Raw genomic sequence first — 12,872 nt, 5'->3', positions numbered from 1 at the left:
TTGACGTAAACATGTTTTCATAGAAATAGATGTTTTTAGTAGGTTGTTTCTTCGTAGGAAAAGTTGGTCGATGGATCTATAATTTCCTCACTAACAGAACACAGAGAGTAGTCGTCAACAGAGTAAAGTCCGAGGCAGCTACGGTGAAAAGCTCTGTTCCACAAGGCACAGTACTAGCTCCCATCTTGTTCCTCATCCTCATATCCGACATAGACAAGGATGTCAGCCACAGCACCGTGTCTTCCTTTGCAGATGACACCCGAATCTGCATGACAGTGTCTTCCATTGCAGACACTGCAAGGCTCCAGGCGGACATCAACCAAATCTTTCAGTGGGCTGCAGAAAACAATATGAAGTTCAACGATGAGAAATTTCAATTACTCAGATATGGTAAACATGAGGAAATTAAATCTTCATCAGAGTACAAAACAAATTCTGGCCACAAAATAGAGCGAAACACCAACGTCAAAGACCTGGGAGTGATTATGTCGGAGGATCTCACCTTCAAGGACCATAACATTGTATCAATCGCATCTGCTAGAAAAATGACAGGATGGATAATGAGAACCTTCAAAACTAGGGAGGCCAAGCCCATGATGACACTCTTCAGGTCACTTGTTCTATCTAGGCTGGAATATTGCTGCACTCTAACAGCACCTTTCAAGGCAGGTGAAATTGCCGACCTAGAAAATGTACAGAGAACTTTCACGGCGCGCATAACGGAGATAAAACACCTCAATTACTGGGAGCGCTTGAGGTTTCTAAACCTGTATTCCCTGGAACGCAGGAGGGAGAGATACATGATTATATACACCTGGAAAATCCTAGAGGGACTAGTACCGAACTTGCACACGAAAATCACTCACTACGAAAGCAAAAGACTTGGCAGACGATGCACCATCCCCCCAATGAAAAGCAGGGGTGTCACTAGCACGTTAAGAGACCATACAATAAGTGTCAGGGGACCGAGACTGTTCAACTGCCTCCCAGCACACATAAGGGGGATTACCAACAGACCCCTGGCAGTCTTCAAGCTGGCACTGGACAAGCACCTAAAGTCAGTTCCTGATCAGCCGGGCTGTGGCTCGTACGTTGGTTTGCGTGCAGCCAGCAGCAACAGCCTGGTTGATCAGGCGCTGATCCACCAGGAGGCCTGGTCACAGACCGGGCCGCGGGGGCGTTGACCCCCGAAACTCTCTCCAGGTCTCCAGGTAGGCTAGTTTGGAATTTTAACAGCACTTTTTTTTACCCGCTTGGTAGCCCATCAGTTTGCAATCCTTTAGGTCATCACTACATATGTTAAGGCAAAGGTGGTCCTTGATAAGTTGTAGGGTGGTCTCCATGCAGGTTTCTTGGGTGACTGTGGGTGGGAGATGTTTACTGTTAACTACAACAGGATCAGATAGTTGTTGTTGGTCATTATGGTCTTGGAAGTTGGTGATGACATTGGCAAGTTGTTGGTCCTCTATAATGTTGGTAGTAAGCTGGGTGACTTGGTCTTTTAGTGTGTTAATGGTGTCTAGGGACTGGGTGTGGGTGTTGCTTTGTTGTTCCAGAGTGTCTAGTTTATGTTCTAGAGCAGTGATCTTGCTGAGGTACTGTGCATTGCAAGCTTTTAGTTCCTGCATTTCCTGGGTTAGTTTGGTGATGGTTTGGTTCTGAATCATAAGGAGTTTACGATATACAGTCTACTGTATATAAACTTACTATCTCAAGGTTAATAACAGTGGCATTAAAAATGAATGAAAACTTCAGCAATCCATAACTGTACCAACTGCTATAAGCATGGGGGTAAAATGTAAACTTACTGGCAGCATATGCTACAGCCTGGCCATGGTTCCCAGTGCTGTGTGTTACCACTCCAGGGCTGTTGGGATTTCTCTCTTTCTCCAGAAATACCTGAAAATGTTCATGATTACTTAATTCAACTATTCATATCATACAATGAGGCTAAAATAAATGTAATGTAACTATCTATGCTCTAGTAAATACCAAAGGAAAGAATTCTCTCTGAAGGGAGAAATTTAAACCAGGATTTCAATCTGGATTTCAAGAACCCCAATGAATATAAGTCACTTGTCTGATTTTTTGGGTTATCCTTTGAAATTTACAAATTTGTTACTACATATGATAATTTGTTTAACTGTATTTATGTGTACCTGCACCTGAATAAACTTGCTAGGGGAAGACATAAGCTAGGATTTCAATCAGGGGAAGCATAAACCTGGATTTCAGTCAAGAGATAAAATAAGTCAGGATTTCAATCTGGGTAGGCATAAGTCAGGATTTCAATCTGGGTAAGCATAAGTCAGGATTTCAATCTGGGTAAGCCTAAGTCAGGATTTCAATCTGGGTAAGCCTAAGTCAGGATTTCAATCTGGGTAAGCATAAGTCAGGATTTCAATCTGGGTAAGCATAAGTCAGGATTTCAATCTGGGTAAGCCTAAGCCAGGATTTCAATCTGGGTAAGCATAAGTCAGGATTTCAATCTGGGTAAGCATAAGTCAGGATTTCAATCTGGGTAAGCCTAAGTCAGGATTTCAATCTGGGTAAGCATAAGCCAGGATTTCAATCTGGGTAAGCCTAAGCCAGGATTTCAATCTGGCTAAGCATAAGTCAGGATTTCAATCTGGGTAAGCATAAGTCAGGATTTCAATATGGGTAGGCATAAGCCAGGATTTCAATCTGGGTAAGCCTAAGCCAGGATTTCAATCTGGGTATGCATAAGTCAGGATTTCAATCTGGGTAAGCATAAGTCAGGATTTCAATCTGGGTAAGCCTAAGTCAGGATTTCAATCTGGGTAAGCATAAGCCAGGATTTCAATCTGGGTAAGCATAAGCCAGGATTTCAATCTGGGTAAGCATAAGTCAGGATTTCAATCTGGGTAAGCATAAGTCAGGATTTCAATCTGGGTAAGCATAAGCCAGGATTTCAATCTGGGTAAGCATAAGCCAGGATTTCAATCTGGGTAAGCATAAGCCAGGATTTCAATCTGGGTAAGCATAAGCCAGGATTTCAATCTGGGTAAGCATAAGTCAGGATTTCAATCTGGGTAACCATAAGCCAGGATTTCAATCTGGGTAAGCATAAGCCAGGATTTCAATCTGGGTAAGCATAAGCCAGGATTTCAATCTGGGAAAGCATAAGTCAGGATTTCAATCTGGGTAAGCATAAGCCAGGATTTCAATCTGAGTAAGCATAAGCCAGGATTTCAATCTGGGTAAGCATAAGCCAGGATTTCAATCTGGGTAAGCATAAGCCAGGATTTCAATCTGGGTAAGCATGAGTCAGGATTTCAATATGGGTAAGCATAAGTCAGGATTTCAATCTGGGTAAGCATAAGCCAGGATTTCAATCTGGGTAAGCATAAGCCAGGATTTCAATCTGAGTAAACATAAGCCAGGATTTCAATCTGGGTAAACATAAGCCAGGATTTCAATCAGGGTAAGCATAAGCCAGGATTTCAATCTGGGAAAGCATAAGTCAGGATTTCAATCTGGGTAAGCATAAGCCAGGATTTCAATCTGGGTAAGCATAAGCCAGGATTTCAATCTGAGCAAGCATGAGCCAGGATTTCAATCTGGGTAAGCATAAGCCAGGATTTCAATCTGGGTAAGCATAAGCCAGGATTTCAATCTGAGCAAGCATAAGCCAGGATTTCAATCTGGGTAAGCATAAGACAGGATTTCAATCTGGGTAAGCATAAGCCAGGATTTCAATATGGGTAAGCATAAGTCAGGATTTCAATCTGGGTAAGCATAAGCCAGGATTTCAATCTGGGTAAGCATAAGCCAGGATTTCAATCTGGGTAAACATAAGCCAGGATTTCAATCTGGGTAAACATAAGCCAGGATTTCAATCTGGGTAAGCATAAGCCAGGATTTCAATCTGGGTAAGCATAAGCCAGGATTTCAATCTGGGTAAGCATAAGCCAGGATTTCAATCTGGGTAAGCATAAGCCAGGATTTCAATCTGGGTAAGCATAAGCCAGGATTTCAATCTGGGTAAGCATAAGCCAGGATTTCAATCTGGGTAAGCATAAGCCAGGATTTCAATCTGGGTAAGCATAAGCCAGGATTTCAATCTGGGTAAGCATAAGCCAGGATTTCAATTTGGGTAAGCATAAGCCAGGATTTCAATCTGGGTAAACATAAGCCAGGATTTCAATCTGGATAAGCATAAGCCAGGATTTCAATCTGGGTAAGCATAAGCCAGGATTTCAATCTGGGAAAGCATAAGCCAGGATTTCAATCTGGGTAAACATAAGCCAGGATTTCAATCTGGGTAAACATAAGCCAGGATTTCAATCTGGGTAAACATAAGCCAGGATTTCAATCTGGGTAAGCATAAGCCAGGATTTCAATCTGGGTAAGCATAAGCCAGGATTTCAATCTGGGTAAACATAAGCCAGGATTTCAATCTGGGTAAGCATAAGCCAGGATTTCAATCTGGGTAAGCATAAGCCAGGATTTCAATCTGGGAAAGCATAAGCCAGGATTTCAATCTGGGTAAGCATAAGCCAGGATTTCAATCTGAGTAAGCATAAGCCAGGATTTCAATCTGGGTAAGCATAAGCCAGGATTTCAATCTGGGTAAGCATAAGCCAGGATTTCAATCTGGGTAAGCATAAGCCAGGATTTCAATCTGGGTAAGCATAAGCCAGGATTTCAATCTGGGTAAGCATAAGCCAGGATTTCAATCTGGGTAAACATAAGCCAGGATTTCAATCTGGAGAAGCATAAGCCAGGATTTCAATCTGGGTAAGCATAAGCCAAGATTTCAATCTGGGTAAGCATAAGCCAGGATTTCAATCTGGGTAAACATAAGCCAGGATTTCAATCTGGGTAAACATAAGCCAGGATTTCAATCTGGGTAAACATAAGCCAGGATTTCAATCTGGGTAAGCATAAGCCAGGATTTCAATCTGGGTAAGCATAAGCCAGGATTTCAATCTGGGTAAACATAAGCCAGGATTTCAATCTGGGTAAGCATAAGCCAGGATTTCAATCTGGGTAAGCATAAGCCAGGATTTCAATCTGGGTAAGCATAAGCCAGGATTTCAATCTGGGTAAGCATAAGCCAGGATTTCAATCTGGGTAAGCATAAGTCAGGATTTCAATCTGGGTAAGCATAAGCCAGGATTTCAATCTGGGTAAGCATAAGCCAGGATTTCAATCTGGGTAAGCATAAGCCAGGATTTCAATCTGGGTAAGCATAAGCCAGGATTTCAATCTGGGTAAGCATAAGCCAGGATTTCAATCTGGGTAAGCATAAGCCAGGATTTCAATCTGGGTAAGCATAAGCCAGGATTTCAATCTGGGTAAGCATAAGCCAGGATTTCAATCTGGGTAAGCATAAGCCAGGATTTCAATCTGGGTAAGCATAAGCCAGGATTTCAATCTGGGTAAGCATAAGCCAGGATTTCAATCTGGGTAAGCATAAGCCAGGATTTCAATCTGGGTAAGCATAAGCCAGGATTTCAATCTGGGTAAGCATAAGCCAGGATTTCAATCTGGGTAAGCATAAGCCAGGATTTCAATCTGGGTAAGCATAAGCCAGGATTTCAATCTGGGTAAGCATAAGCCAGGATTTCAATCTGGGTAAGCATAAGTCAGGATTTCAATCTGGGTAAGCATAAGTCAGGATTTCAATCTGGGTAAGCATAAGCCAGGATTTCAATCTGGGTAAGCATAAGCCAGGATTTCAATCTGGGTAAGCATAAGCCAGGATTTCAATCTGGGTAAGCATAAGCCAGGATTTCAATCTGGGTAAGCATAAGCCAGGATTTCAATCTGGGTAAGCATAAGCCAGGATTTCAATCTGGGTAAGCATAAGCCAGGATTTCAATCTGGGTAAGCATAAGCCAGGATTTCAATCTGGGTAAGCATAAAGGCCAGGATTTCAATCTGGGTAAGCATAAGCCAGGATTTCAATCTGGGTCAGGATTTAAGCATAAGCCAGGATTTCAATCTGGGTAAGCATAAGCCAGGATTTCAATCTGGGTAAGCATAAGCCAGGATTTCAATCTGGGTAAGCATAAGCCAGGATTTCAATCTGGGTAAGCATAAGCCAGGATTTCAATCTGGGTAAGCATAAGCCAATCTGGGCCAGGATTTAAGCATAAGCCAGGATTTCAATCTGGGTAAGCATAAGCCAGGATTTCAATCTGGGTAAGCATAAGCCAGGATTTCAATCTGGATAAGCATAAGCCAGGATTTCAATCTGGGTAAGCATAAGCCAGGATTTCAATCTGGGTAAGCATAAGCCAGGATTTCAATCTGGGTAAGCATAAGCCAGGATTTCAATCTGGATAAGCATAAGCCAGGATTTCAATCATGGGTAAGCATAAGCCAGGATTTCAATCTGGGTAAGCATAAGCCAGGATTTCAATCTGGGTAAACATAAGCCAGGATTTCAGTCTGGGTAAACATAAGCCAGGATTTCAATCTGGGTAAGCATAAGCCAGGATTTCAATCTGGGTAAGCATAAGCCAGGATTTCAATCTGGGTAAGCATAAGCCAGGATTTCAATCTGGGTAAGCATAAGCCAGGATTTCAATCTGGGTAAGCATGAGTCAGGATTTCAATATGGGTAAGCATAAGTCAGGATTTCAATCTGGGTAAGCATAAGCCAGGATTTCAATCTGTGTAAGCATAAGCCAGGATTTCAATGAGTAAGCATAAGCCAGGATTTCAATCTGGGTAAGCATAAGCCAGGATTTCAATCTGGGTAAGCATAAGCCAGGATTTCAATCTGAGTAAGCATAAGCCAGGATTTCAATCTGGGTAAGCATAAGCCAGGATTTCAATCTGGGTAAGCATAAGCCAGGATTTCAATCTGGGTAAGCATAAGCCAGGATTTCAATCTGGGTAAGCATAAGCCAGGATTTCAATCTGGGATTTAAGCATAAGCCAGGATTTCAATCTGGGTAAGCATAAGCCAGGATTTCAATCTGGGTAAGCATAAGCCAGGATTTCAATCTGGGTAAGCATAAGCCAGGATTTCAATCTGGGTAAGCATAAGCCAGGATTTCAATCAGGGTAAGCATAAGCCAGGATTTCAATCTGGGTAAGCATAAGCCAGGATTTCAATCTGGTAAGCATAAGCATGAGTCAGGATTTCAATCTGGGTAAGCATAAGCCAGGATTTCAATCTGGGTAAGCATAAGCCAGGATTTCAATCTGGGTAAGCATAAGCCAGGATTTCAATCTGGGTAAGCATAGCCAGGATTTCAATCTGGGTAAGCATAAGCCAGGATTTCAATCTGGGTAAGCATAAGCCAGGATTTCAATCTGGGTAAGCATAAGCCAGGATTTCAATCTGGGTAAGCATAAGCCAGGATTTCAATCTGGGTAAGCATAAGCCAGGATTTCAATCTGGGTAAGCATAAGCCAGGATTTCAATCTGGGTAAGCATAAGCCAGGATTTCAATCTGGGTAAGCATAAGCCAGGATTTCAATCTGGGTAAGCATAAGTCAGGATTTCGATCTGGGTAAGCATAAGCCAGGATTTCAATCTGGGTAAGCATAAGCCAGGATTTCAATCTGGGTAAGCATAAGCCAGGATAAGCCAGGATTTCAATCTGGGTAAGCATAAGCCAGGATTTCAATCTGGGTAAGCATAAGCCAGGATTTCAATCTGGGTAAGCATAAGCCAGGATTTCAATCTGGGTAAGCATAAGCCAGGATTTCAATCTGGGTAAGCATAAGCCAGGATTTCAATCTGGGTAAACATAAGCCAGGATTTCAATCTGGGTAAACATAAGCCAGGATTTCAATCTGGGTAAGCATAAGCCAGGATTTCAATCTGGGTAAGCATAAGCCAGGATTTCAATCTGGGTAAGCATAAGCCAGGATTTCAATCTGGGTAAGCATAAGCCAGGATTTCAATCTGGGTAAGCATAAGCCAGGATTTCAATCTGGGTAAGCATAAGCCAGGATTTCAATCTGGGTAAGCATAAGCCAGGATTTCAATCTGGGTAAGCATAAGCCAGGATTTCAATCTGGGTAAGCATAAGCCAGGATTTCAATCTGGGTAAGCATAAGCCAGGATTTCAATCTGGGTAAGCATAAGCCAGGATTTCAATCTGGGTAAACATAAGCCAGGATTTCAATTTGGGTAAACATAAGCCAGGATTTCAATCTGGGTAAGCATAAGCCAGGATTTCAATCTGGGTAAGCATAAGCCAGGATTTCAATCTGGATAAGCATAAGCCAGGATTTCAATCTGGGTAAGCATAAGCCAAGATTTCAATCTGGGTAAGCATAAGCCAGGATTTCATTTCAATCTGGGTAAGCATAAGTCCAGGATTTCAATCTGGGTAAGCATGGGTCAAAACATAAGCCAGGATTTCAATCTGGGTAAACATAAGCCAGGATTTCAATCTGGGTAAGCATAAGCCAGGATTTCAATCTGGGTAAGCATAAGCCAGGATTTCAATCTGGGTAAACATAAGCCAGGATTTCAATCTGGGTAAACATAAGCCAGGATTTCAATCTGGGTAAGCATAAGCCAGGATTTCAATCTGGGTAAGCATAAGCCAGGATTTCAATCTTGGTAAGCATAAGCCAGGATTTCAATCTGGGTAAGCATAAGCCAGGATTTCAATCTGGGTAAGCATAAGTCAGGATTTCAATCTGGGTAAGCATAAGCCAGGATTTCAATCTGGGTAAGCATAAGCCAGGATTTCAATCTGGGTAAACATAAGCCAGGATTTCAATCTGGGTAAGCATAAGCCAGGATTTCAATCTGGGTAAGCATAAGCCAGGATTTCAATCTGGGTAAGCATAAGCCAGGATTTCAATCTGGGTAAGCATAAGCCAGGATTTCAATCTGCAGTACGTGGGAAATTTCTAAAATTATTTTGCTTTCGTGGTCACTGGTCAATATACTGTGCATGATAATTATATGTATATTTACCTGCACTTAAATAAACTTACTTAATAACTGACCATTAATTGACAAAAAAGTATTTACATGAGTGCCCCCCCGCCCCCACGCCCCCCGCCCCCGCGCCTGGGCAACCAATTATATTTATCAATTTGTTGACTGACCGCATTACAGGCGCCTCTGGCTTTGAATGATCCAGTCTTCTGAAGGTTTTCAGCTTTCATGTAGAGTTGTGTGCCAGCCAACACATTAATATTGTGAGAGGTGAAGACTGGCGTCCTGTGAACATACCCTCTCATCCTGCTGTATGCTGCACTAACTTCTTTAAGACCGAAACTTGCTGACATATTGCTGGATCAACTGGCACTTAAACCTTCAGTGGCTGTCTGGTTATCAGTAGTAAAATAATCACTTATTTAATTAATGTTGATGTTATTGTTGGGGTTTATAGGGCCACTGACAACTTACACCGTAGACTGGCAAGACATGATAGAAATCCTACACCAATATTAAAAACAATTCTGGAGCAGAGGCACAGTTACTGGCCTCCACTCCACAACACCAGATATTAATGCCAGCAAACAACCCCCCCCCCTAAATTCCATCAACTTCAACTTCAACTTCAAAGTTTATTCTCTATAAGGATTACAATACTGAGTTTACAGAATTTGGTTATTGTGTGGTTTACATGTAGTAAAATAATAATTAGAGGGTACCACTAGAGCACCTAGCATGGCTAGGCATTTCGGGCAGACTTAGATTAATTCTTAAACTTAAAATATTACAAATTATGAGGTAAGTTGGTATTATGGCTAAGTGACTAAATACTAGTTTGTGATTGACATTTATCATTGCAAACATACAGGGTCTAAAATCATCAACAAATAACAAAATATCTTACATTAAGGGACTGCTCACAAAGTCGAATGCAATGTTTGCAGTATTCACAGAGACTGTGGAAAATATTTTAATTTTCCAAAGCTATAGTGCCTAATAGGTATTTAATGTGTTGATATGGGTCAAAAAAATGTATTTGGAAATGGACTAGAACCAACAGGGAAGTTCTGGGCCTGCGCTGATGGGCAGGGGAGAGGTCGAGACGGGGCGTCAGAGGAGCGGGAGTGTTTTGAATGGAGTTCAGAGGCTGGGAAAGCATGGGACCAGGAAATTGGCGTTCACGGTGGCCTAAGGATTAATATAGGTCTCGCTTCATAATAGGAAGTGTAGTAACTGTTCCTGTGGAAAATTGCATTTATCTGAATGTATCATTATGTACATAACAGTAAATGAAGAAAGATAATTATTATTTATCAGTTAGACAAGTAGGAATTTGGGAAACCTAGGTCGCAAAAATGTCCCCCTTCGATACCTACCACTGTCGTATCCACAAGTTGCTCTGGACCTATTATTATTATTATTAAAGATTCGCCGGTATTCTCCCGGCCCGGGCCTTTTCCAAGTGGTGGCCCGGCCTTGGCTCCCTCTTTAGGGAGTGTCTGAGACCTAAGTCCCATGGGAGGAGGCACAAGTACCTCCTCATCTTTGGGACCAACTGTCCCCAGGCCTAGCCAAAAGCTAGACCTCTCTGGTCTGCCATCCCCACCCCAAGGGGGCTAATGGGAATGACAGTCTTATAAGCTAAAGGCTCGGGCTCAGGCACCTACCCTGCCCTAGAAGGGCTGGGCATGGTGTCGATTCTGGACCTATTAATTACTAATGAAATATACATCACCAGGAATGCTGGTAAATATATAAATTTGTGGACTGTATATTAAAATTAAAAAGTGATTATAGATATACACAATTACATAACAGAAAGTGAATATCTTAATATCACTCACCAATTTGACTGGAGATTAATGTGTCATGTACAGGACCCCCCCTTTTTGCCTACATTTGTGAAAAATTTACTGGCCAGAATTTAAACAGAAATTAGACAGCTTATCTGAGGTTCCTGGAGTTGTCCTGTCCTGTCGTCTGATACTCAAATTATGCAGGAGTAGAATATAACTTTGGTATAACTGTGTCTAGCATTAGGAATAATATTAGGAGAGAAGTAAATAATGAAAATGATTGTTATAGGAATGCAGTTAGAAGCCTGAGTAGATCTATAACCCACTATGATAACATGAACGTAGATAAGTATGTTTATGGAGCAACTTGCAATGTGAACAGACTGACTGATGTTGTAGTGGCCAGGCTTAGGCTTGGTTACAAGTACTTCTGGCAGTTTGGGAGACACACAGATGATGATCAAACTAAATGTAAATTATGTGATCAGGCATATGGTCACTCTCTTGAACACTATGTGCTTAATTGTCCACTCATTGAGGAATACAGAGACAGACAGTATAATAACCTATGTGACATGTCAAGATATCTTATTAATGAAAATAAGATACCAGATATACTAAGCAAATTTCCTAAATTTGCTTGTAACAGATAAGTGAACTATAGATATGTAGATATAAATCCATATGTATTCCTGTTAACCCTTTGGGGCCTAGTTCCTAGGCCTTTTGTGTATCCATATGCTCTTGCGCTACCGTCCACAGGATGGATATGGGGTGCACAATAAACTAGCCACTTCGGTGGCAAAATCTAAAACAATTTCAGCTCCTATTTGAGAGGTGTCAGCCCAATTTTAATATGAAGTTCAACAATGAGAAATTTCAATTACTCAGATATGGTAAACATGAGGAAATTAAATCTTCATCAGAGTACAAAACAAATTCTGGCCACAAAATAGAGCGAAACACCAACGTCAAAGACCTGGGAGTGATCATGTCGGAGGATCTCACCTTCAAGGACCATAACATTGTATCAATCGCATCTGCTAGAAAAATGACAGGATGGATAATGAGAACCTTCGAAACTAGGGAGGCCAAGCCCATGATGACACTCTTCAGGTCACTTGTTCTATCTAGGCTGGAATATTGCTGCACACTAACAGCACCTTTCAAGGCAGGTGAAATTGCCGACCTAGAAAATGTACAGAGAACTTTCACGGCGCGCATAACGGAGATAAAACACCTCAATTATTGGGAGCGCTTGAGGTTCCTAAACCTGTATTCCCTGGAATGCAGGGGGGAGAGATACATGATTATATACACCTGGAAAATCCTAGAGGGACTAGTACCGAACTTGCACACGAAATTCACTCACTACGAAAGCAAAAGACTTGGCAGACGATGCACCATCCCCCCAATGAAAAGCAGGGGTGTCACTAGCACGTTAAGAGACCATACAATAAGTGTCAGGGGCCCGAGACTGTTCAACTGCCTCCCAGCACACATAAGGGGGATTACCAACAGACCCCTGGCAGTCTTCAAGCTGGCACTGGACAAGCACCTAAAGTCAGTTCTGGATCAGCCAGGCTGTGGCTCGTACGTTGGTTTGCGTGCAGCCAGCAGCAACAGCCTGGTTGATCAGGCTCTGATCCACCAGGAGGCCTGGTCACAGACCGGGCCGCGGGGGCGTTGACCCCCGGAACTCTCTCCAGGTAAACTCCAGGTAGAGCACGAAAATTCTTCCGATTTCACTAACTTTCTGTTGACCAGTTCAAACAGCAATGGTGAGTGTCTTCTGCGCAGGCGCAGCTCAGTTTCCCATTTTCCATAACATAAATTTTATTAAATACAATGTAGGCCATCTGTTTACCTATAAATTACCGTATTTCCGGAAAATATATTCAAGTATTTTCCACAGTTCCTGGTGAAGAGTGAGGGAACGTGATTTACGGGACCACCGTAATAAAGTGGTAAAATTAGTGAATAATGGTAGGACCGGTGGTGACTGGTACGATGCCATGGAGTGTGTCCAGGAGAAAATACCCGTGACTTAATCGTCACTCATCGGTCTCAGATCTTAATGGAGTGACCTCTAATGTGCATAATAATTATGAGACATTAAATCGTCGTGTGAATTGTAATGTAATCAGTGATAATAACACTAAGTTAAGAGAATGCGTGAAGTGAAGTAA

The 12,872-nt window shown here is 42.0% G+C and overlaps 1 protein-coding gene across 2 annotated transcripts in view; it reads right to left on the bottom strand.

Annotated features, from left to right (window-relative positions):
• Window positions 1-9,464, bottom strand: part of LOC128697712 (serine racemase) — an 80,598-nt gene extending 71,134 nt beyond the window's left edge. Inside the window, exons 1-2 of one of the 2 annotated variants that reach the window (XM_070099764.1) lie at window positions 9,055-9,464; window positions 1,809-1,899 (exon numbers count right to left, since the gene is read on the bottom strand). In XM_070099764.1, the coding sequence (XP_069955865.1) occupies window positions 1,809-1,899; window positions 9,055-9,237 (274 nt within the window). In that variant the 5' untranslated portion in view covers window positions 9,238-9,464. The remainder of the gene's footprint in view (window positions 1-1,808; window positions 1,900-9,054) is intronic. The other variant, XM_070099763.1, reaches the window with a different exon arrangement.
• Window positions 9,465-12,872: the final 3,408 nt, after the last annotated feature.

The sequence above is a fragment of the Cherax quadricarinatus genome, chromosome 68 (assembly GCF_038502225.1).
Source record: "Cherax quadricarinatus isolate ZL_2023a chromosome 68, ASM3850222v1, whole genome shotgun sequence".
NCBI classification, from domain to species: domain Eukaryota; kingdom Metazoa; phylum Arthropoda; class Malacostraca; order Decapoda; family Parastacidae; genus Cherax; species Cherax quadricarinatus.
Note: the sequence above shows the minus strand (reverse complement) of the source record. Positions and strands in the feature narration are given on the sequence as shown.